Source organism: Pseudophryne corroboree, chromosome 8 (genome assembly GCF_028390025.1).
Source record: "Pseudophryne corroboree isolate aPseCor3 chromosome 8, aPseCor3.hap2, whole genome shotgun sequence".
NCBI lineage: Eukaryota > Metazoa > Chordata > Amphibia > Anura > Myobatrachidae > Pseudophryne > Pseudophryne corroboree.
In genome coordinates this window covers 436,805,011-436,827,323 of record NC_086451.1, presented here as the reverse complement: position 1 = coordinate 436,827,323, position 22,313 = coordinate 436,805,011, and the positions used below count along the sequence as shown (strand labels likewise).

The following is a 22,313-nucleotide window of genomic DNA, read 5'->3' as shown; positions in this document are numbered from 1 at the left end:
AAAACGGTCAGTTGACACCCAGAAACTCCCACTTCCTGTCAATCTCCTTGCGGCCGGCTGTGCGAATGGAATCGTCGCTAGAACCAGTGCAAAACCACAAAGGACTTCGTACCCGTACGACGCGCGTGCGCATTGCGGTGCATACGCATATTAGCCTTTTTTTCACTGATCGCTACGCAGTGAACAACAGCAGCTAGCGATCAACTCGAATGACCCCAATGGTCAGTACAACTCTGGACACTTTCCATGGCAAACAATAGCAGTGTGAACTTTCCCCAACTTATGGCTGGGCAAATGTACAGTACAGCACGATACCCTCCTTCCACTGTATGTCTGACAAGCCCCAGGAACCCTGCACTCTCCTTACACAGTTACTTCTGCCATAGATCTACATACACCTGTCTGCACTCTGAATAACATGTACTCTCTGCATGCAGACATTTACACGCTGTCAGCAATGCAGCAACAAACTCCATGTCTGCTGCTAGACCTGAACTGTCTAAACCCAGACAGCTCTCCAGTCTCCAATCCCTGCTGTCACTCCTCCACACCCTGCCCTGCTCTGTCTCTTCCTGCCTGGGCTACAGACCCACCCCTCCTGCAGTCACTTCCCACCCCACCCTCTGTATCTCTAAAGCAGCGAGGGAGCGCCCATTCACATCACACATACCCTGATCTCTTCTCTAGCAAACTTTTATTTGTTGTTGGCTAAGGAAGGGTAAAGGAGAGGAATACCCGTATCTGGCACCATGTCCCAGCAGCCAGAAGTGGAGCTATTTGTAAAGGTAAGATAGGAACTCTTTTATTACACTTAGTAGTGTATCATTGTGCTTGGGGTTGTCATGATACAGTGTTGCCACTGGTTTGGATGTGCAGTGGCCAGAGTTATTTTGCAGCAGGTGTATGTATATACGTCTATTCACCATTTTTATATATATATATATATATATATATATATATATATATATATATTTGCTACTACAAGCAACTCTGCCTTTTCAGTTATTTAAATTCATTTACAGAATCGGGACGATGGATATTATATTATGAACGATAATCAACTATATACGATTGTTTCTTTCTTTTTTTATATACTTTTTGAAATCTTTGTTTCTATACAATCTTTGACGTCAGCTAACTTTCTTATGGTTTGTTACTTGTGGAGGTGGAGGAGTCCCTTTCTACATACATTTGACTTTGTGGTGATATACAGTATTTATCAATTAATTGTTTTAACATATATGTGTGGGGGGGGGGGGGGTATTTATCAAAGCTTGGAAAAAGAGAAAATTGTGAGAGATAATGCACCAACCAATCGGCTCCTGTCATTTCTTAGGTTCAGGCTGCAAGAAGGGAGGGGGGTTAGATTTAGGCACCACTGAGGAGGGTCAGGGTTAGGCTGCAGGGGGAGGATGGTTAGGTTTAGGATGCAGAAGCAGAGGGTTAGGGGGTCATTGGTGGAAGGTAAGTATACTTACCTTACCCATGTCGGAATGCTCACCATTGGGATGCCATGGTCGTTATTCTGACTTTATATCTTACAATTTTATCTCTCGATGGGGGTCATGCCGACCTGATCGCACGCTAGGTTTTTTCGCTGCGGTGCGATCAGGTCAAAACTGCGCATGCGCCTGCACTGCAAAGCGCATGCGCGTCGTATGGGTACAAAGCGGATCATTGCTGAGCGATGGATTTAACGAAGAATCCATTCGCACAGCCGATCGCAAGGAGATTGACAAGGCGTTTGTGGGTGGCAACTGACCGTTTTCTGGGAGTGGTTAGAAAAACGCAGGCGTGTCCAAGCGTTTGCAGGGCGGGTGTCTGACGTCAATTGCGGACACGAACAGGCTGAAGTGATGGCAGCGGCTGAGTAAGTTCAAACCTACTCAGAAACTGCACAAAACTTTTTTGTACCGCTCGGCTACACAAGCGTTCGCACACTTGCAAATCAAAAATACACTCCCCTATAGGCGGCGACTATCTGATCGCAGCGCTGCAAAAAGTAGCTAGCGAGGGATCAACTCGGAATGACCCCCTATGAGCTATGATAAATACCCCCCTTCAGTGATTTTATTTCAATTAATTATTGCTTCAGGGTGGAAATACTATATTTAAAAAGGCAAAAAACAAAAAAAATATTACGGTTTATAAAAAAAAAGTATGCAGCCCTTAACCCAGGAAGTGGTTGGAAAGGATTTTGAAACTGAAAGGATGGATTTAGGAACTGACACTCTTCCGTCACTGTGACTACTGTTACCGTATAACTGTTTGGTGCATTTTATTTATTTTCGCACGAACCATATGACTCAATCTTTCTGTGTGATATTGAGATTGTGCCAGCTTTGTGGCGAGCAAATGCAAATTAGCATGCAACAATATAGATTTTTTTTTTATTTATTCTCTGGGGGAGGGAGGTGGTAAAATAGAATTGTAAAATGCATTTAGTAAAATTCACGCACACGAACACACACTTACAACCTGTTATGTATGTGCTACCCCTGTGTATAATGATTACACCAGGTCTTCTGAAGAACAGGTTTAGATTGTTGGTGGAGGGGGATGGGGGACGGTGGATGATGATGGTAAATGTAGGCTGAGACAGCGTGCAAGGTTTGGCAGGTGAAATCAGGATATTTTGGCTTGTTTGCAGGTGAGTAGCCTGACTTTCTGCACAGGTTTACGGGTCTATTTACTAAGCCTTGGAGAGAGAAAGGGGTCAATTCTATTCGGCAACTAAAGAATAGCACCGGGAATTAGCTCCCGACGCTATTCAATTCTGCTACTAGTTGCCCGCAATTGTCGGGAATTCTTCTCTCATCCCCGACAAAAGTGCTGCCTCGCGGCCGGCGCGAGGCTGATTCTGTCGGGAATCAGCCTCGCGCCGGGTAGTTAAGTCGGAGAATGCCCGTTCTCCCGACAAAACTACCTGTTAAGTCGCCGACTTAACTTTAGCTGAATTTAATAGCGTCGGGAGCTAATTCCCGGCGCTATTCTTTAGTTGCCGAATAGAATTGACCCCAAAGAGAGAGAGAGGTGGACGATGATAAAGCACCAACCGGTCAGCTTATGTCATTTTTCAAACCCAGCCTGTAACATGGCAGTTAGGGGCTTATTTACTGGTACTTTATCTCCGTCCACTTTATTTCTCTCCAGAGCTTAGTACATAGACCCCCATGACAACTTCCCAGCATTCTTTGCAGCTTCAGACAAACTTCCAACTCCTAACATGCTCTGAGTAGCTAAACACTAGAAGTATAGCTGGTAACTTATAGGACTGCTAGTCCTAGGGCCGGATTCAAATGTGCTCTCCCGGCTGCAATCACGCCCGCCGGTGGTATTTTACTGTTACTGCCAACGGGCGCAACAATATAATTTCAGCTCGCTACCCCCGGAAGTAGCGAGCTGAAATGCGTGTAAAGAGACCCCGCGCCCATTAGTTTAGTCGGGTTTAGGTGCTTTGCGCGCCTAAACCCGACTGTACTGGGCGAGATAGGGGCGAAAACGGGGAACATTTGAATATCGCTCCTCTATCTCCCGTCACTTTAGATGGGAGGTAGGGGGTGCGTTAACATTTGAATCCGGCCCCTAGAATTTGTTTGTATAAAACTACTACAAATATTACCCAGAAGTGATAATTGACAAAACTTGAGGTGTTTGACATTTCTATTTACTTTTGCTGTGTATCCGAGTGTCCCATATTCTCTATTATCAAACTTATATATATGCGCAAAAGATGGGGAAAAGAGAATGGCCACATAGTACTTCACTGGAGCTACTGACAGGAAGTATGCTGTGTGTAGGACAATAATCTTCCCCTGAGGCAACTGTGCCAGAGAGAGCTTCTGTTCTGATAAGGCCCTGAAACATTAATATGTGACTGTTGTAATTAGCTCACTATAATTGTTCATACATGGGGCAGATGTATCAAAGCTCCTAAAGAGTGAAGAAGTTGCCGTAGCGCCCAATCAGCTCCTGTCTATCATTTTATAGAATGTATTTGACAACTGCTAGGTAGAAGCTGATTAGTTAGTATGGGCGTCTTCTCCACTTGTCCGCCTCTCTACTCTTTAGAAGCTTTCATACATCTCCCCTATAGTTCTTTACTAGAGATCTAGTTACGTTCAGCCGACAGACTGAGCCCTTCCACACCAATAGCTGGGGTGCAAGCTGTTTGCTTTATGGGAGATTCCCATAAGCCCTCCGTTGGCCATAGTGATGACATGCTTGATTAAAGATGAGTTGTCCAATCTATTTAGGAGCAGTTAGTGACCCTTTCACTAAGACCTGAATATCCCTAATATGGGAGAGATGTAAAGGTTTAAAGAGAGATAAAGTACCAGCCGATCAGCTCCTGTCAGTTTTTCATACACAGCCTGTAACATGGCAGTTAGGAGCTGATTGGTTGGTACTTTATCTCTCTTGAAGTTTTGATAACTCTCCCCCATGTTGGCAAAGGTATTTTTGCTCATGGGTGTTCTACTTCAGGCATTTTAAGTGCAGCTGCCATGGGGGTCAGTGACTCCTATGGCAACAGCTCCATCCCTGTTACAGATTTGACTTATTATCTCGGGTAAACTCGGTAACCTAACCAAGGGGGTAATTCAGAGTTGGTCGCAGCAGCAAATTTGTTAGCAGTTGGGCAAAACCATGTGCACTGCAGGGGGGGCAGATATAACATGTGCAAAGAGAGTTAGATGCGGGTGGGTTATTTTGTTTTAGTGCAGGGTAAAGGCTGCTTTATTTTTACACTGAAATTTAGATTTCAGTTTGAACACACCCCACCCAAATCGAACTCTCTCTGCACATGTTACATCTGCCGCCCCCCCCCCCCCCCCCTTCCTTCCCTGCAGTTGCACATGCTTTTGCCCAACTGCTAACAAATTTGCTGCTGCAATCAACTCTGAATTAGGCCCCACATCCACAATGGACGTGCTGCATTATCATCAACATTAACAATTCGGGGCTTGTAATTGTCACTCCTTTTCTCACCTCCGGGGTTTTTCCTGGGGGGTAGAGTACATTGTTAAAAAAAATTATGTAGGTGGTTGCAGTTACTGAGCAACTGGGTCGGTGACCAATTTGTCAAGCCCACATATGATCCACAACTTGAATGGTCAATTCGACTAAAACAACCAGAATCTCAGGCATCCAGCTACAAATCTTTCCATAATATTAGAGAGTTTTATATATTTGTGACTTATTACATACGCTGTGTCGCACACACTGGCCCGTATATCTGATGCATTGGCTCCCTATATCTGACGCATTAGATACGCTGTGTAGCGCACAGCGGCTCCCTACATCTTTCCAACAATATTTGCAGATGTAGGAATAATTCTAAGCCAATGAAATAACACTTTGGGGTAATTCAGTTGTTGTTCCCATCGGGCGCGAATTCTGCGGGCACCCATATTTCTACATGCATCCTCCTGATGTGGCGTGCAGAAATAATTGAAGTCAGTGTTTTGGGTGCTCTAACCTGGACTTTTGGATTGAGCCGATATATTCAGCTGAACACGGTGCTTTTGGGCGCAACAAGTGCGATCACTGGTGGACGCCCCAAAACAATTGAATTCCTCCATCGGGCGCCCATTAGTTAAAGCCGTGATAAAAACAACTGAATACCCGCCCCTTTCGCTGCAGTCTCCGCTTTATCTCTATCACCTTCTTCGATGGTATGCTCCTGAATCGGTTTCCTTCTTATTGGTGGATGTGACTTGTAGCCGTTTCATAGAAGGGAACTTGTATGTAGGTTTACTTTATGGAGTTTCATAAGAATGAAGAGATCTAAAGCAAGATAAGCATCAGAAACCTGGGCTTCATCCAATGAGTTAGACAGATATAAGGGAATTTTTTGGGGGAAATGGCAACAACAAAAACTAGGGAAAAGAGAGACCTAAGGGAAGGGAGATAAATAAATGAAGAGCTGAGGAACATGAGTGACATTGCTCTAAGGACCACTGTAGTTGGAATCTCACTCTGCTCCAGTGGTGTGAATCACCTGCACATCTGGTGGTTTGGACAGCACTTTAAAATTGTCAGTCTTGTATATTCAAGACACCGGTCCCTCAGGGAATGTAATGTCAACACCACAGTTTTGACGGCTAATGATGATATTGAACATGTCGGCAGCTGGAGAATGTCGACGTGCGAAATGTGGGCATTCTGCAGGGGCTGGATGGTTGGGGTTAGACTACAGGAGAGGAGGTTACAGTTAGGCTACAGGAGAGGAGGTTAGGAATTAGGGCGCGGGTTAGGCTACAGGAGAGGAGGTTAGAGTTAGGCTGCGGGAAGGGAGGTTAGAGTTAGGCTACAAGAGGGGAGGTCAGGGTTAGGAATTAGGGCGCAGGTTAGGCTGCAGGAGAGGAGGTTAGAGTTAGTCTACTGGAGGTGAGGTTAGGGTTAGGTACTAGGGTGGAGGTTAGGGTTTGGCTGTGGGAGTGGAGGTTAGAATTGGGCTACAGGAGGGGAGGACAGGGTTAGGAATTAGGGCGGAGGTTAGAGTTAGACTGTGGGAGTGGAGGTTAGAGTTGGGCTACAAGAGGGGAGGACAGGGTTAGGCTGTGGGAGTGGAGGTTAGAATTAGGCTACAGGAGGGGAGGACAGGGTTAGGAATTGGGGTGGAGGTTAGGGTTAGACTGCGAGAGTGGAGGTTAGAGTTAGGCTTCAGGGGGGAGGACAGGGTTAGGGTTAGGCTGTGGGAGTGGAGGTTAGAATTAGGCTACAGGAGGGGAGGACAGGGTTAGGGTTAGGCTGTGGGAGTGGAGGTTAGAATTGGGCTACAGGAGGGGAGGACAGGGTTAGGAATTAGGGTGGAGGTTAGGATTAGACTGCGGGAGTGGAGGTTAGAGTTAGGATAGAGGAGGTGAGGTCAGAGTTAGGCACTATGGCAGAGATTCGCTTAGGCTGCGGGAGTGGAGGTTAGGATTAGACTGCAGGAGACAAGGTTAGGTACTAGGGCGAGGGTTGGAGTTAGGCGCGAGAGGGGAGGTGAGGGCAGGGTTAGGAACTAGGGTGAGGGTTAGAGTTAGGCTGCTGGAGTGGAGGTTAGAGTCAGGGTTAGGAACTAGGGTGGAGGTTTGGATTAGGTGGTGGGAGACAAGGTCAGGGTTAGGTAATATGGGGAGGGTTAGAGTTAGGCTGTGTTTACTTAGTTCTCCCAAATACGTACATGAATACCACCTATGTGTAATACTAATCAAAGTTTTTTTTCCATATTTTCTATAAATGCTAGCTAGATTCCGATTGGTTGCTATGGGCAAGTTTTGCTTTCGTCCACATCTCTACTCCTTAGGTTTGATACCTTTCCCCCCACTATCCCCATTTTCCTCTTTAAATGTTTTGTTTGTGCCTTAACGGATGTGGCCGGCCGTTGAATAAGATCTCTGGGCATTTGCTGGCCCCTTCTTCCTATAGATCGCACAGGCTCCGAGCTGTTGTACTGTAATTGGGTACATGTGCCCATCTCCTGGTGCAGTGTAAGTAGAGTTTTGCACTCTGTCCCCAGCCAGTAACATGTTTGCAGAACACGGTTAGAATGTGCTGTTTTTGCCTCGAGTATACTCCCCTTCAATAAATATTAACCTGCAATGTAGAAACAGAAAGAGATTGTAGTAAACCGTGTAAGTGAAATTGTATTGTAATAATGTGGGCTCTAAAATAGGGACACAATAGGGGCAAATCATTCCAGGGTCCAAAACCTTGTCCTCCCTGTGGGTACAGGAGCCAGTTGTGCCCCTTGTTCAACTGCTTTTTATACAGAAACTGTTCTAAAAATTGTGTTTTAGTTTTAGAATGCAGAAATTTTTGAGGAGACTGGACCTCGGGGAAGGAAGGAAATGGCTTTATAAGGTCGGATAGCCTATAAGTATGAGTGGACCTGTGAATAGTGGTACTTGGGAATCGTGGAGGGGGGTAATGGGAGATCACCCGGCTGTTTCCTGTGACAACAGCTGTCTGAATGCTGCAGGAAATATGACTTATCAGCAAACATCCTGTGCTCGCATACCAAGACTACTACTTCTGTCTTCTGTGTGATCCTGCTAGTATACTGGCCTCGTCCCATTGCTGCTATTATTTGGTTACAGACGGTGATTTTTGTCGCACTGTTCATAAAACATAGTTGCCAACACTGTAAAATAGTTTCAGGTGGTACGCTGCTTTGCTGAGCTGTTCAAGGTTGCTGAGTTGCGTTGCATATTATGGCGCTGACGTTTGCTCGCAACCCAAGGAGATGCAGGCGAATTTATAGCCCTGGTCGATATGAGAATGTGCCAGACAAGACCAAGCAGGGTCGGTGCAGTGCAAGCCAGTCAAGGCAAAGGAGGGTCAGACACACCTGCAGAGGTCAAAAGCGAGACATACAGTGGTTCACTTGTCAAAGGTCACCTGACTTCTTTTTAAAGCGGGAGTCATTTACAAGGCATGGTTCTGCCTTGTACATGATTGCCTCTATAAGAACATCCTAGTTCGGCCGGAATCCCACACCCCCGGCAAACTCGCACGACATTATATGCCACCCAACATCTTTGTGCGTCTTTTAAGTCACCGCCCCCGTTACTTCCTATCACCAGCGAGGGAACACGCGTTACAGTTCTGCTACCTAGCATCTAAATTTGATCTGTGTCGTCTCTGTACATACAAAATCAGGATGCATGTGTCCAGTGGTCACACCTGGTGCGGCCAATAGTACACCCCCCCCCCCCCTGCGCGCCACCAAAAAAGGGGTGTGACCTCATGGGAGTTCCTCACTGATGTCACTACAGAGGCATGGCCTAGTGTAGCCCCCCCCCCCCCCCATTGCCTCACTATGGGGCTGTACTGTATGCAGCATAATCGGAGATGCTGGACTGCCCCCAGAGGCTGGTGCCTGCTATACCGGCTCCTTCTCACCTCAGTGACAGGAGACGGGCGTTGCAAGATAGGGATGGACATCAGAAGTGTACCATCAAATTATAGCTGGGTTTCCGCCATCGGATCTTTCGATGCGATGGTAACTAACCATCGCATCAAAAGAATTGGATAGAAAAAAATTCATATGATTTGTGCATGCACAAAACCTCTGCAGCGTGGCCGGGGATGGGACTGGGGGCAGGACCCGGAATGAACATCGGAACACCATTAAATGTTTACCATTCGATGGCGGCGAACATTGGAATGCTGCAATCGAATGGTAAAAACACTAACATCAAATAAAAAAACATTGATGGTTTCAAACCATCGTGTTCCGATGTCCATCCTTACCGCAGGATAATGTCACACTCCAGCTCCTGCCACTGCGGAGGAGCCGGCATTTTGGGGTCACCGTAGGAAGGACGACACCCGGGTGTGGCCCACACACCCCTTGTGATGCCTGTGCATGTGTCCTCTCTATGGGCAACTTTACCGAATTTCAGTTCATAAAATATAAATCTTTAAAAATGCAAAAATGATTAATTTATTAAAATGTGCGATCTGAGAGATATGTTGAACTGAGGATTAGCTGTTATGAGGCTGCAACTGCAGTGGCGTACCTACAGTGGGTGCAGGGTGGGCTCCAACTGTATTTACTTACCGGTTTGCTAGCTGCACCCCATTTTATGGTGAAATTTCACCGGCATCACGGTGGCACTGCCGTATTTCTGCAGATAATGCAGAGAAGACTCAATGTGCTACAATCTCTCCTGCGCAGTTTCTTTCCGGGATGAGGGGCCCACGGACACTTGCACACTGGCCCCGTCTTGTCTTAAACCGCCTCTGTGCAACTCTCTGTGTCTTCAAACACATCTATGAGACTGCAATTTTCTAAACCTAAACTGCATCTGGGTTATAGCTCCCGCACTCTAAGTAAGAGATTACCGTTTTATAGGAGACCAGTGAATGAACCTGATTAGGAAAAGTAGCTTAATCATAAATTACAACAAACCTGGTGGCATTGTTTTTTTTTTTTTTAAGTTGTTTTTTTTATAGTTATTTATATCGTACACAAGTATCATGTTGTGTTTTTTTTTTTTTTTTCCCCCTCACCTATCTTCATTGGCTCAATCCCATTTCAGCTTTTACACCTCCAGTTTATATTATACCCCCTGACCGAATTAAAATTACCTATTAGTTGTAGACTCCATGGGGTAAATTTACTAAGATGGGAGTTCTGTTTAAGAGGGGATGTTGCCCATAGCAACCAATCAGATTCCAGGTATTTTCTTCTAGAAGGTGCTAGATAAATGAGAAGTAGAAGCTGATTGGTTGCTATGGGCAACATCCCATCTTAAATAGAACTCCCATCTTGGTAAATTTACCCCCATGGGTACGCACAGTACAGTTTGACAAACTGACTTTTTTTTTCCTGTGTTCATCAGAAGACTGTGGGATCTATGTACTAAGCCTTGGAGAGAGATAAAGTACCAGCCAATCAGCTCCTAACTGCCAAGTTACAGGCTATGTTTGAAAAATGACAGGAAATGATTAGTTGGTAGTTTATCTCTCTCTACTTTATCACCCTCCAAGTCTTAGTACATCTGTCCTGAATATGTAATAATTCAGTATGTGCCATTTAATACTGGAGTGTTTACAAGAGACAGGAAGTGGTTGCTACAGAACAATGGCCGTTCATAAATTCATCCCAGCTCCAGTAATCCTTAATGCTTGCCGCGTCCTGTCACACTTTCCCATATTTGGATGTTTTGCCCATGTGTGGAGAACGTGAAGGAAGAAATATTTTTTTTTAAAGTACACCTAGTTATTGTATAAAACTACTTAAAGGACAAGGGTTTAAAAAAAAAAAAAAAAAAAAAAAAAGGGGTATTATGACTAAAGGTATAATAACATGTAGTGTTATGAAAGTGTGTATTTATTTTCTTCTTAATATTGATCAGAAATTCCTGCTGGAACGGACTATATATGTATCTGTAAGAGACTTCTGCCTGTTCTATGCGCTACAGAAATTCAGAAGTTATTTATGGGAAATCCATATGGCAGGTCTGGAATTTACTAATCTATGCAGCCCAGAAAATATCTTCATCCTTGAGTGTACTTAAAGGTTTTACAACCATACAATAGGAGCGGTTATTTCAGCTTCCGCCTCTCATCTGTGGGCGGGATGTATTAACATACATCGCCGCACCTCGCCGGTTACCGCAGCGATGTTGATCGCGTATGTACTAACATATGCGATCAACATCGCGATGCGGTGACGGAGGCCCCCCGCGATACCTGTTAGGTGGTCTGCGGGGGGTCTCCGTCACCTCCATGGGGTTCCCACACTGCCTTGATGCCGGGTAGCAGCAGCAGGCTGCCCCCGGCGCCTCCTCCTCCCCCCTGCAGCCGGAAGGACGTCCGGCTGCGTTGCTAGGGGGAGGAGGAGATTACCTTCCGGGTCCGGGGCATCATTGAGGAAGGTAAGCTGGGGGGGAGGGGGGTCGGCGTCTGCGGCGGTGTCGGCGGGTTGCGGCGGTCGGCGAAAAGAAGCCCATAGGCTTCTATATGGTATCGCCATCCAGAGATGGCGATACCCTGGACGCCGAAAACGCGGCGGTAGGATGTTAGTAAATATGAAAATGCGGTAAAACCCCCGTTTTCGGGGGTTTTACCGCATTTTTGCTTTAGTACATCCCGCCCACTGTATTTGATCTGGTGATGCTGATGCGATGTGCATTCAATCCCTTGAACGTACACATTTAGTAGAGTTACAGCAGATCGTGCTGCATAGACTCTTATCCTGTACTCAAAGTGGACTTGTCTTGGAGCTTTGAGAAAAAAAAAAAAAAAAAGTTACCCCCAATAGTACAGACTAACTGCATGCTTGTGGGCGTTAGTTATCTCCGGTAGATGTGGCTAGGGTGTATGACTTGATGACGTAGTTTGCATCAAGTGCATGGGGCAAAGCGTATGACTGATTGTGTCTTCACACCCCTGCCCAAGCCGTATTTACTGTCGTTGGCGGGCTGGATAACGTTATGTGGTTCACCTTACGGCAGACTTCCCTGATCTGGGAGTCTCCCAGCCTTCCGGGAGTGTATGGGAAAACCTAAATGTAAAGTGCAGATATTAATTTATGATATATCACATTTTTATTTATATACTGTACATCTCACATACTAGTAAAGGGTCACCTCAGTCATGCCACGCCCCTCTATATGGCATCAGGCCACGACCCTCTATTGCATCAGAGCCCCCTCGCCCACCCCTCTCTCTATGGCATCAGAGCCCCCCTCATGCCTTTCCTCCTAACATTAAACAATCATCACTAAAGGTTATTATTAAGGACTAGTTACCAACCCGTCAAAATGACGGAACAACATAAGAGTAATGTCAGCGCCAGCGGCTGTACGTGCCCGAACGGAGCAACACATGAATTGCTTTGTCAGGCGCCATCTAGTGGCCACAGGTGTGCAAAACGCTTGAATTTTCCCCATAAAGGAGAGGAGCAGCGTTAGTCTTTTATTATATAGGATGAGGCCTAGCACATTATCATACATGCACTATGAAGTGATTCCAAATTCCAAGTACAATGCATGATATATACAATAGAATCTCATTTAGAATAGGTCAAAAGCAATCCTGCAAAACTTTAATGGCCAATTAACCTAAATGGCATGTGACCGACCTTATGAACATAGGCCTATGACACACAACATGAATTACAATAGGACTGTATGCGCTGTGAGCTGCACGTCTAACGCAGTCTACATCTTGAAAGACACCAGGCTCGTTCTCTCCTCCAAAATACTGATTTGCTGCAGTTAGGCATCAATGTGGAGGTCAGAGGTACATTGTGTGCAGGCTCAGAGCAGCACTACTTTGTGACTGGCTGCAGCTGTCATGTGGACAAAAGGGGAGGAGGAAGCCTGGGGATCGGAACAAATAGGTATGCAGCGCTTGCGAGACGGTGATCGCCCACGTTGTGACATAGGTAGTGTGTGTGGGGGGTGAGGCACACTACACTTGCACAATTAACTGGACTCCGGGCCAATGCCCTGACTTACAGATTTTTACTCTACCATCCCTCTTGTCCTCTTCTTCCCAATCCCACTTGCCCAGTATCTACGCCCATTTCAACCTACTTCTCTTTTCTCTGTATTTTCCCACTGTTTGTTACACTTCTATGAATTGCTCATCCTGCCCATTGTAACCTACGTAGTGCGCCCTAGTTCATAGCTCCCAACTGTGCTGCATTCAGCGGGAAAGGCCCATTTTCCTGGGACTATCCCGCTGTCCCACCCAAGCCCATCTTAGCAGTGTAGGCCCCTGGACAAAGCAGTGCACTGGGGCCCCTACTCATCCTTCAGCAGTAGGGGTGGGGGGTGCTATCAGCGGTAGGTTTGATGTCCCGCAGTCGGTAGGGGGTATTCTGTCTTATGCTCAGCATGTAGGACCTGGGGCAGTAATTTCTGCTAATTACTCCTTTACTGCACAGATGGTGGGAGATGGGGCAGGAGGGAGAACACTAAACTGTAGAAGGGGCATTGGGCAGAATGAAGGGGCCCTGGTAGTGTGGTAGGAGGTGTTTAATAAGCAGGGGAGGGGTGGATAGTGGAGTGGGCTTAACATTCATCATTTTCTGGTGGGAGGGCAGCTTGCTTGACTGCAGATATCTCCAGTTTCTGGAAATAGATTCCTTAGCTTTCAATGGGATAAAAACTAGTGATTCTCACCTTTCAGGAGGTTCTGGGAACTTGGGGATCAGAGGTCAGGAGCCAGAGCAATCCACCGCTGAAACTATAAAACTGCATACCAGGCGTGTGGAGCTGGAGCGGGAACCAGCTGCTGGAAGGCTGATATCTCTGGTTCTGGGCATGGTAGAGACAAGCTGCCAGTGTCCACCGAAAGGGGAGAGTCCCAGCTTTTCAGAAAAACTCTAAAGATGTGTACACACTGTACGATTATATGCACTTAACTTTTCTGCAAAATCGTAAGGAAAGTTAGTGCATATTGCACCGTGGGTACACAGCTTGCGATGCATGTGCTGTCCCGCGGGATCGGCATCGCAAGCAAAAATGGACTATGCAGGCAAGTCAGTTTTGACTATCTCATGTAAAAGATAGTCAAAATTGACAGCCAAAATCGGACTAAGCCAGTATCGCAAGCACAGTCATTATATGCTTGCGATACCGACCTAGTCCCTATCGCATAGTGAGAATCGGGCATAGCTGGAATCTCACCGTGTGTATGCAGAACCTGAGATATCTGGCTGGGAAGAGCAATTAACAGGCTCGGATGGGGACCACTGTTTTGTAGTCGGTTAGCTTCGGTTCCCCAGGGCCGATTTTCAAAAATCTGGTACCCCTGGAAAAAGGGGACCCTCAGCTATCAGCCTAGGGCCCTTATCCTCCTGGTGCCCTTTAGGCAACTGCCCATTGAGCCCATATGAAAAGACGGCCCTGATCCCACCCACAGCTCTGCAGCAGATGAGGAGAATAGATGCCGTGCGCATGCATCTATTCACAGTGCTGGGGGGAGCCTAGGGGCAGCCCAGCAACTCGGAGAGTGCTGGGTATTCCCCAACAGTGACGCGAACGGGGGATGTTCCACGAGGCTCCACCCCTTTTCCTGATGCCACGCCCCCTTTCTGATGCTGGGGAGCCTTTGGCGTCCGAAGGGTCCCGTAAAGGACTTCTACAAAGCTGGGAGGTATGCTAGATGGCTGCCTCACCTGGTACTTTCGAGGACAGAATGAACAACCTGTTGTTACCTTGTTAGTCATGTTATCCTTTTATGTATTGTTTCCATGTATTGCTTACCGCACATTGCAACCGATGTAGTACGCTCAACATGGCTGCCCTGTCTGGTACTCTCCTGTGTGAGGATGAAAAATGCATAGTACTGATGACTTTGCAAGGGTCTGGCCTATTATTTTTAGCTCCCTCATTATGTGTAATCTCTTCCAGGCATTCTTTTCCGCACCATGTAATCTAGTGCGCTTAAAATGACTGGCTCACCTGGATCCTTCATGGGTAGGATTAACAATCCTTGGAATTGACCCAAAATGTCTGCCTCACCTTTGTGTTATATTCATGGTGTCTGTTTTTTTTATAGTCTAAATCTCTGTTTTATGAGTTAGTCGCAGATTTTGCTATTGCAGCATGATCTGCAACCATACTACTCACACGCTGGATGCCACCCAGCACAGGGCAACGCCGCCCAGCGTGTGTGGCCTGCGATGTGATCGCGATTCAATTACGATTGCGTCGAATAGAGGTGGACCCCTACCTACGCAGCATGGCTGTGTAAGCAGGCGGCCCAGCACCATGTTTCCACTCTCAGGAAGCGCAGGCGCCGCCATCGGACCACCACGAAAGCGGCTATGACACGCCTGCGTTTCCTGCTCTTCTCCCTTCCCCAACGCCACTTCGTCGCCCCTGGGCACCCATCGCCTGTCAATCACCATGCAATCGCATCCTTCCAGGATGCGTTCGCATGGTAAAGGGTCGTGCACGCGCACTATAGCCGCTGTGCGTGTGCAGACCCTCTGAATGCGGCGGCTGCATCCAGGTCTGAATAAGGCTCTATGTTCATACTATCTGTAAAGTGCCTTGAGTCCTTTTGGAGAAAAGCGCTATATAAGATATATATAGATATAGAGATATATATAGATATATATCAAAAAAGTTAGGCACTCAATATGTCTGTATATACTGCAACTTGCTCCGGTGCCCGTCCTCTTTAAAGCATACAGATAAGTCCAAATAGGGATGGCACTCGTGAAGACTAACGTCCCCTTAGAAATGAACACGCTGACCGCGTTTTATGTTCTGATATATATATATATATTCACATACACAGACAGACAGACAGACTTGGTTATTAAATAACGAGACTGATGCTATTATTTACGTTTTATTTAATTAACTACATTTCTCTAACGTCCTAGTGGATGCTGGGGACTCCGTAAGGACCATGGGGAATATACGGGCTCCGCAGGAGACAGGGCACTTTAAGAAATAATTAGGAATACTGGTGTGCACTGGCTCCTCCCTCTATATCCCTCATCCAGACTTCCGTTTGAATCTGTGCCCGGACGAGCTGGGTGCACTTTAGTGAGCTCCCCTGAGCTTGCTGAATAGAAAGTATTTTGTTAGGTTTTTTTATTTTCAGAGAGATCTGCTGGCAACAGACTCTCTGCTACGTGGGACTGAGGGGAGAGAAGCAGACCTACTCACTGTGGATAGGTCATGCTTCTTAGGCTACTGGACACCATTAGCTCCAGAGGGATCGAACACAGGAACGTACCCTTGGTCGTCCGATCCCAGAGCCGCGCCGCCGTCCCCCTCGCAGAGCCAGAAGCCGGCGTGAGAAGCAAGAAGACTTCGAAAGCGGCGGCAGAAGACTCCAGTCTTCATATGAGGTAGCGCACAGCACTGCAGCTGTGCGCCATTGCTCCCACATTACACCCGCACACTCAGGTCACTGTAGGGCGCAGGGGGGGGCGCCCTGGGCAGCAATTAAGTACCTCTTGGCATAAAAGAGCATATATACAGTTGGGCACTGTATATATGCATGAGCCCCCGCCATTATTTTACACAAATCGCGGGACAGAAGCCCGCTGCTGAGGGGGCGGGGCTTCTTCCTCAGCACTCACCATCGCCATTTTCTCTCCACAGCTCCGCTGAGAGGAAGCTCCCCAGGCTATCCCCTGCAGAATCACGGTAGAAAGAGGGTAAAAAGAGAGGGGGGGCACATAAATTTAGCGCAAAATCAGTGTATACAGCAGCTACTGGGTAAACACTAAGTTACTGTGTAATTCCTGGGTCATATAGCGCTGGGGTGTGTGCTGGCATACTCTCTCTCTGTCTCTCCAAAGGGCCTTATGGGGGTTCTGTCCTCAAATAGAGCATCCCCTGTGTGTGTGGTGTGTCGGTACGCTTGTGTCGACATGTTTGACGAGGAAGGCTATGTGGAAGCAGAGCAGGTGCAGATGAATGTGGTATCGCCGCCGACACCCGATTGGATGGATATGTGGAAGGTTTTAAATGATAATGGTAATTCCTTGCATAAAAGGTTGGATAAAGCTGAAGCCTTGGGACAGTCAGGGTCTCAATCCATGCCTGACCCTACAACGCAGAGGCCGTCAGGGTCTCAGAAGCGTCCACTATCCCAAATAGTTGACACAGATATCGACACGGATTCTGACTCCAGTGTCGATGGCGATGATGCAAAGTTGCAGCCTAAAATGGCTAAAGCCATCCGCTACATGATTATAGCAATGAAGGATGTATTACACATCTCAGAGGAAAACCCAGTCCCTGACAAGAGGGTTTATATGTTTGGGGAAAGGAGGCATGAGGTGACTTTTCCCCCCTTCACATGAATTAAATGAGTTATGTGAAAAAGCTTGGGAATCTCCAGATAGGAAAGTGCAGATTTCCAAACGGTTGCTTATGGCGTATCCTTTCCCGCCAACGGACAGGTTACGCTGGGAATCCTCCCCTAGGGTAGACAAAGCTTTGACACGCTTATCTAAGAAGGTAGCCCTGCCGTCACAGGATACGGCCACCCTAAAGGATCCTGCGGATAGAAAGCAGGAAGGGATCCTGAAGTCCATTTATACACATTCAGGTACTCTGCTAAGGCCGGCAATTGCGTCGGCCTGGATGTGTAGTGCTGTCGCAGCATGGACAGATACTTTATCTGAGGAACTTGATACCTTGGACAAGGATACTATATTACTGACCTTGGGGCATATAAAAGACGCTGTCCTGTATATGAGAGATGCCCAGAGAGATATTACCCTACTGGGCTCTAGAATAAATGCAATGTCGATTTCGGCCAGAAGGGTCCTGTGGACTCGGCAATGGACAGGTGATGCCGACTCAAAACGGCACATGGAGGTTTTACCTTATAAGGGTGAGGAATTGTTTGGGGACGGTCTCTCGGACCTAGTTTCCACAGCTACAGCTGGGAAGTCAAATTATTTGCCATATATTCCCTCACAACCTAAGAAAGCACCGTATTACCAAATGCAGTCCTTTCGATCACAAAGGGGCAAGAAAGTCCGAGGTGCGTCCTTTCTTGCTAGAGGCAGGGGTAGAGGAAAGAAGCTGCACAATACAGCTAGTTCCCAGGAACAGAAGTCCTCCCCGGCTTCCACTAAATCCACCGCATGACGCTGGGGCTCCACAGGTGGAGCCAGGATCGCTGGGGGCGCGTCTCCGACATATCAGCCACCAGTGGGTTCGCTCACAGGTGGATCCCTGGGCTATACAGATTGTATCTCAGGGATACAAGCTGGAATTCGAAGTGAGGCCCCCTCACCGTTACCTCAAATCGGCCCTGCCAGCTTCCCCCTTGGAGAGGGAAATAGTGTTAGCGGCAATTCACAAATTATATCTCCAGCAGGTGGTGGTGAAGGTTCCCCTCCTTCAACAGGGAAGGGGTTACTATTCCACAATGTTTGTGGTACCGAAACCGGACGGTTCGGTCAGACCCATTTTGAATTTAAAATCCCTGAACATTTACCTGAAAAGATTCAAGTTCAAGATGGAATCGCTCAGAGCGGTCATTGCAAGCCTGGAAGAGGGGGATTTCATGGTGTCTCTGGACATAAAGGATGCTTACCTGCATGTCCCCATTTATCCACCTCATCAGGAGTACCTCAGATTCGTGGTGCAGGATTGTCGTTACCAATTCCAGACGTTGCCGTTTGGTCTCTCCACGGCACCGAGAATATTTACCAAGGTAATGGCGGAAATGATGGTGCTCCTGTGAAAGCAAGGAGTCACAATTATCCCATACTTGGACGATCTCCTCATAAAGGCGAGGTCCAGAGAGCAGTTACTGATCAGCGTAGCAAGCTCTCGGGAAGTGTTAAAACAGCACGGCTGGATTCTGAATATTCCAAAGTCGCAACTGATTCCTACGACGCGTCTGCCCTTCCTGGGCATGATTCTGGACATAGAACAGAAGAAGGTTTTTCTCCCGACTGAGAAGGCTCAGGAACTCATGACACTGGTCAGAGACCTCTTAAAGCCAAAACGGGCGTCGGTGCATCACTGCACGCGAGTCCTGGGGAAGATGGTGGCATCATACGAGGCCATTCCCTTCGGCAGGTTCCATGCGAGGACCTTTCAATGGGATCTGTTGGACAAGTGGTCCGGATCACATCTACAGATGCATCGGCTGATCACCCTATCCCCAGGGCCAGGGTGTCTCTTCTGTGGTGGCTGCAGAGTGCTCACCTTCTCGAGGGTCGCAGATTCGGCATTGAGGACTGGGTCCTGGTGACCACGGATGCAAGCCTCCAAGGGTGGGGGGGCAGTCACACTGGGAAGAAATTTCCAGGGTCTGTGGTCAAGTCAGGAGACTTGCCTTCACATCAATATCCTTGAACTAAGGGCCATATACAACGCTCCAAGTCAAGCGGAGACCCTGCTTCGCGACCAATCTGTGCTGATTCAATCAGATAACATCACCGCAGTGGCTCATGTAAACCGCCAAGGCGGCACAAGGAGCAGGGTGGCGATGGCGGAAGCCACCAGAATTCTTCGCTGGGCAGAGAATCACGTGAGAGCACTGTCAGCAGTGTTCATTCCGGGAGTGGACAACTGGGAAGCAGACTTCCTCAGCAGGCACGACCTCCACCCGGGAGAGTGGGGACTTCATCAAGAAGTCTTCGCGCAGATTGCCAGTCGGTGGGATCTGCCACAGGTGGACATGATGGTATCCCGCCTCAACAAAAAACTACAGAGGTATTGCGCCAGGTCAAGAGACCCTCAGGCGATAGCTGTAGACGCACTAGTGACACCGTGGGTGTTCCAGTCGGTTTATATTTTTCCTCCTCTTCCTCTCATACCCAAGGTACTGAGAATCATAAGAAAAAGAGGAGTGAGAACAATACTGATTGTTCCGGATTGGCCAAGAAGGACTTGGTATCCAGAGCTGCAAGAAATGCTCACAGAGGACCCATGGCCTCTGCCTCTAAGGCAGGATCTGTTGCAGCAGGGGCCCTGTCTGTTCCAAGACTTACCGCGGCTGCGTTTGACGGCATGGCGGTTGAACGCCGGATCCTAGCAGAAAAAGGGATTCCGGATGAGGTTATTCCTACGCTAATAAAGGCTAGGAAAGACGTGACGGCTAAACATTATCACCGTATATGGCGAAAATATGTTGCTTGGTGTGAGGCCAGGAAGGCCCCTACAGAGGAATTCCAGCTGGGCCGTTTCCTTCACTTCCTACAGTCGGGAGTGACTGGGCCTAAAATTGGGGTCCATTAAGGTCCAGATTTCGGCCCTATCAATTTTCTTTCAAAAAGAACTGGCTTCTCTGCCTGAAGTTCAGACGTTTGTAAAGGGAGTGCTGCATATTCAGCCCCCGTTTGTGCCTCCAGTGGCACCTTGGGATCTTAACGTGGTGTTGAGTTTCCTGAAATCACACTGGTTTGAGCCACTTAAAACCGTGGAGTTAAAATATCTCACGTGGAAGGTGGTCATGCTATTAGCCTTGGCTTCAGCGAGGCGTGTGTCAGAATTGGCGGCTTGGTCACATAAAAGCCCCTATCTGGTTTTCCATATGGATAGGGCAGAATTGCGGACTCGTCCGCAATTTCTGCCAAAGTGGTGTCATCTTTTCATATGAACCAACCTATTGTGGTGCCTGTGGCTACTTGTGACTTGGAGGATTCCGAGTTACTGGACGTAGTCAGGGCTTTGAAGGTTTATGTAGCCAGAACGGCTAGAGTCAGGAAAACTGAGTCGCTGTTTATCCTGTATGCATCCAACAAGCTGGGTGCTACTGCTTCAAAGCAAACTATTGTTCGCTGGATCTGTAACACAATTCAGCAAGCTCATTCTGCGGCTGGCTTGCCGCCTCCAAAATCAGTAAAAGCCCATTCCACAAGGAAGGTGGGCTCTTCTTGGGCGGCTGCCCGAGGGGTCTCGGCATTACAGCTTTGCCGAGCGGGTTCAAACACCTTTGCAAAGTTCTACAAGTTTGATACCCTGGCTGAGGAGGACCTTGAGTTTGCTCATTCGGTGCTGCAGAGTCATCCGTACTCTCCCGCCCGTTTGGGTGCTTTGGTATAATCCCCATGTTCCTTACGGAGTCCCCAGCATCCACTAGGACGTTAGAGAAAATAAGATTTTACTTACCGGTAAATCTATTTCTCGTAGCCTGTAGTGGATGCTGGGCGCCCGTCCCAAGTGCGGACTTCTTCTGCAATACTTGTATATAGTTATTGCTTAAATAAGGATTATTTTATGGTTGCATCAGGTTTATCTGATGCTCTGTTGTTGTTCATACTGTTAACTGGGTAAAGTTATCACAAGTTGTACAGTGTGATTGGTGTGGCTGGTATGAGTCTTACCCCGGATTCCAAAATCCTTTCCTTGTACTGTCAGCTCTTCCGGGCACAGTTTCCTTAACTGATGTCTGGAGGAGGGACATAGAGGGAGGAGCCAGTGCACACCAGTATTCCTAATTCTTTCTTAAAGTGCCCTGTCTCCTGCGGAGCCCGTCTATTCCCCATGGTCCTTACGGAGTCCCCAGCATCCACTACGGACTACGAGAAATAGATGTACCGGTCAGTAAAATCTTATTTTTAACTCCCCTTCTCTGTATTACCCTTCTGCATCCGCACACCGCTCTGTCGTTTTGTTCTTTACCTCAGTAACTGATGTAAAACGGGTTCCCTTCAGTACAGATTTGACTTTAGGGAAAAGAAAGACGTCACATGGTACTAGGTGATGAGTGTGGAGGGTGATCTAGCACTGCAATCTGTTTCTCAGCCAAAAGCTGCTTCACAGAGAGAGCTGTGTGGGCTGGTGCGTTGCCCTGATGTAGGATTAATCAATGTTTCCACAGCTCTGGCCTCTTTCTCCTGGTTCTTTCCCGCAAAGTTCTAGAACATTTTTGTAGTAATGTTGATTCACTATTGCGCCTTCTGGTACCCAGTCTGCCAACAATACCCTTGTATTTGCTTTGACATGTTTCTTCATTCTTGGTGATGATGGTGTTTTCCAGTGTATAGAGAGGAGGTTTGTCACTAACGCCCAGATTTATCAAGCCTTGGAGAGTGATACATTGCACGGTGATAAAGTGCCAACCAATCGGCTCCTAACTGTCATGTTACAGGTTGTGTTTGAAAAATGACAGTTGGGAGCTGATTGGTTTGTAGTGTACTTTATCACCGTGCAAGTTATCACACTTCAAGGCTTAATAAATCTGGGCCATTACCTTTTGTGTTACTTCAAACACGTGCACATGACCTACAATCTGGCCCGTAAGCCTCGGTTAGCATACGGAAAGATTTGGTGGGCGTTTTGTTCAATTTAACAAAAATTTTAAGTAGACACACAGCTCTTTGTTTGAACGAAGCATTTTTATGACGCACAGGAAAATCTCAC

At 47.3% G+C, this 22,313-nt stretch overlaps 1 protein-coding gene across 1 annotated transcript in view; it reads left to right on the top strand.

Annotated features, from left to right (window-relative positions):
• Nucleotides 1-570: 570 nt before the first annotated feature.
• The window catches only part of CLIC1 (chloride intracellular channel 1), a 66,320-nt gene continuing 44,577 nt past the window's right edge, over nt 571-22,313 (top strand). Inside the window, exon 1 of the mRNA XM_063938064.1 lies at nt 571-785. Within this exon, the coding sequence (XP_063794134.1) occupies nt 750-785 (36 nt within the window). The 5' untranslated portion in view covers nt 571-749. The remainder of the gene's footprint in view (nt 786-22,313) is intronic.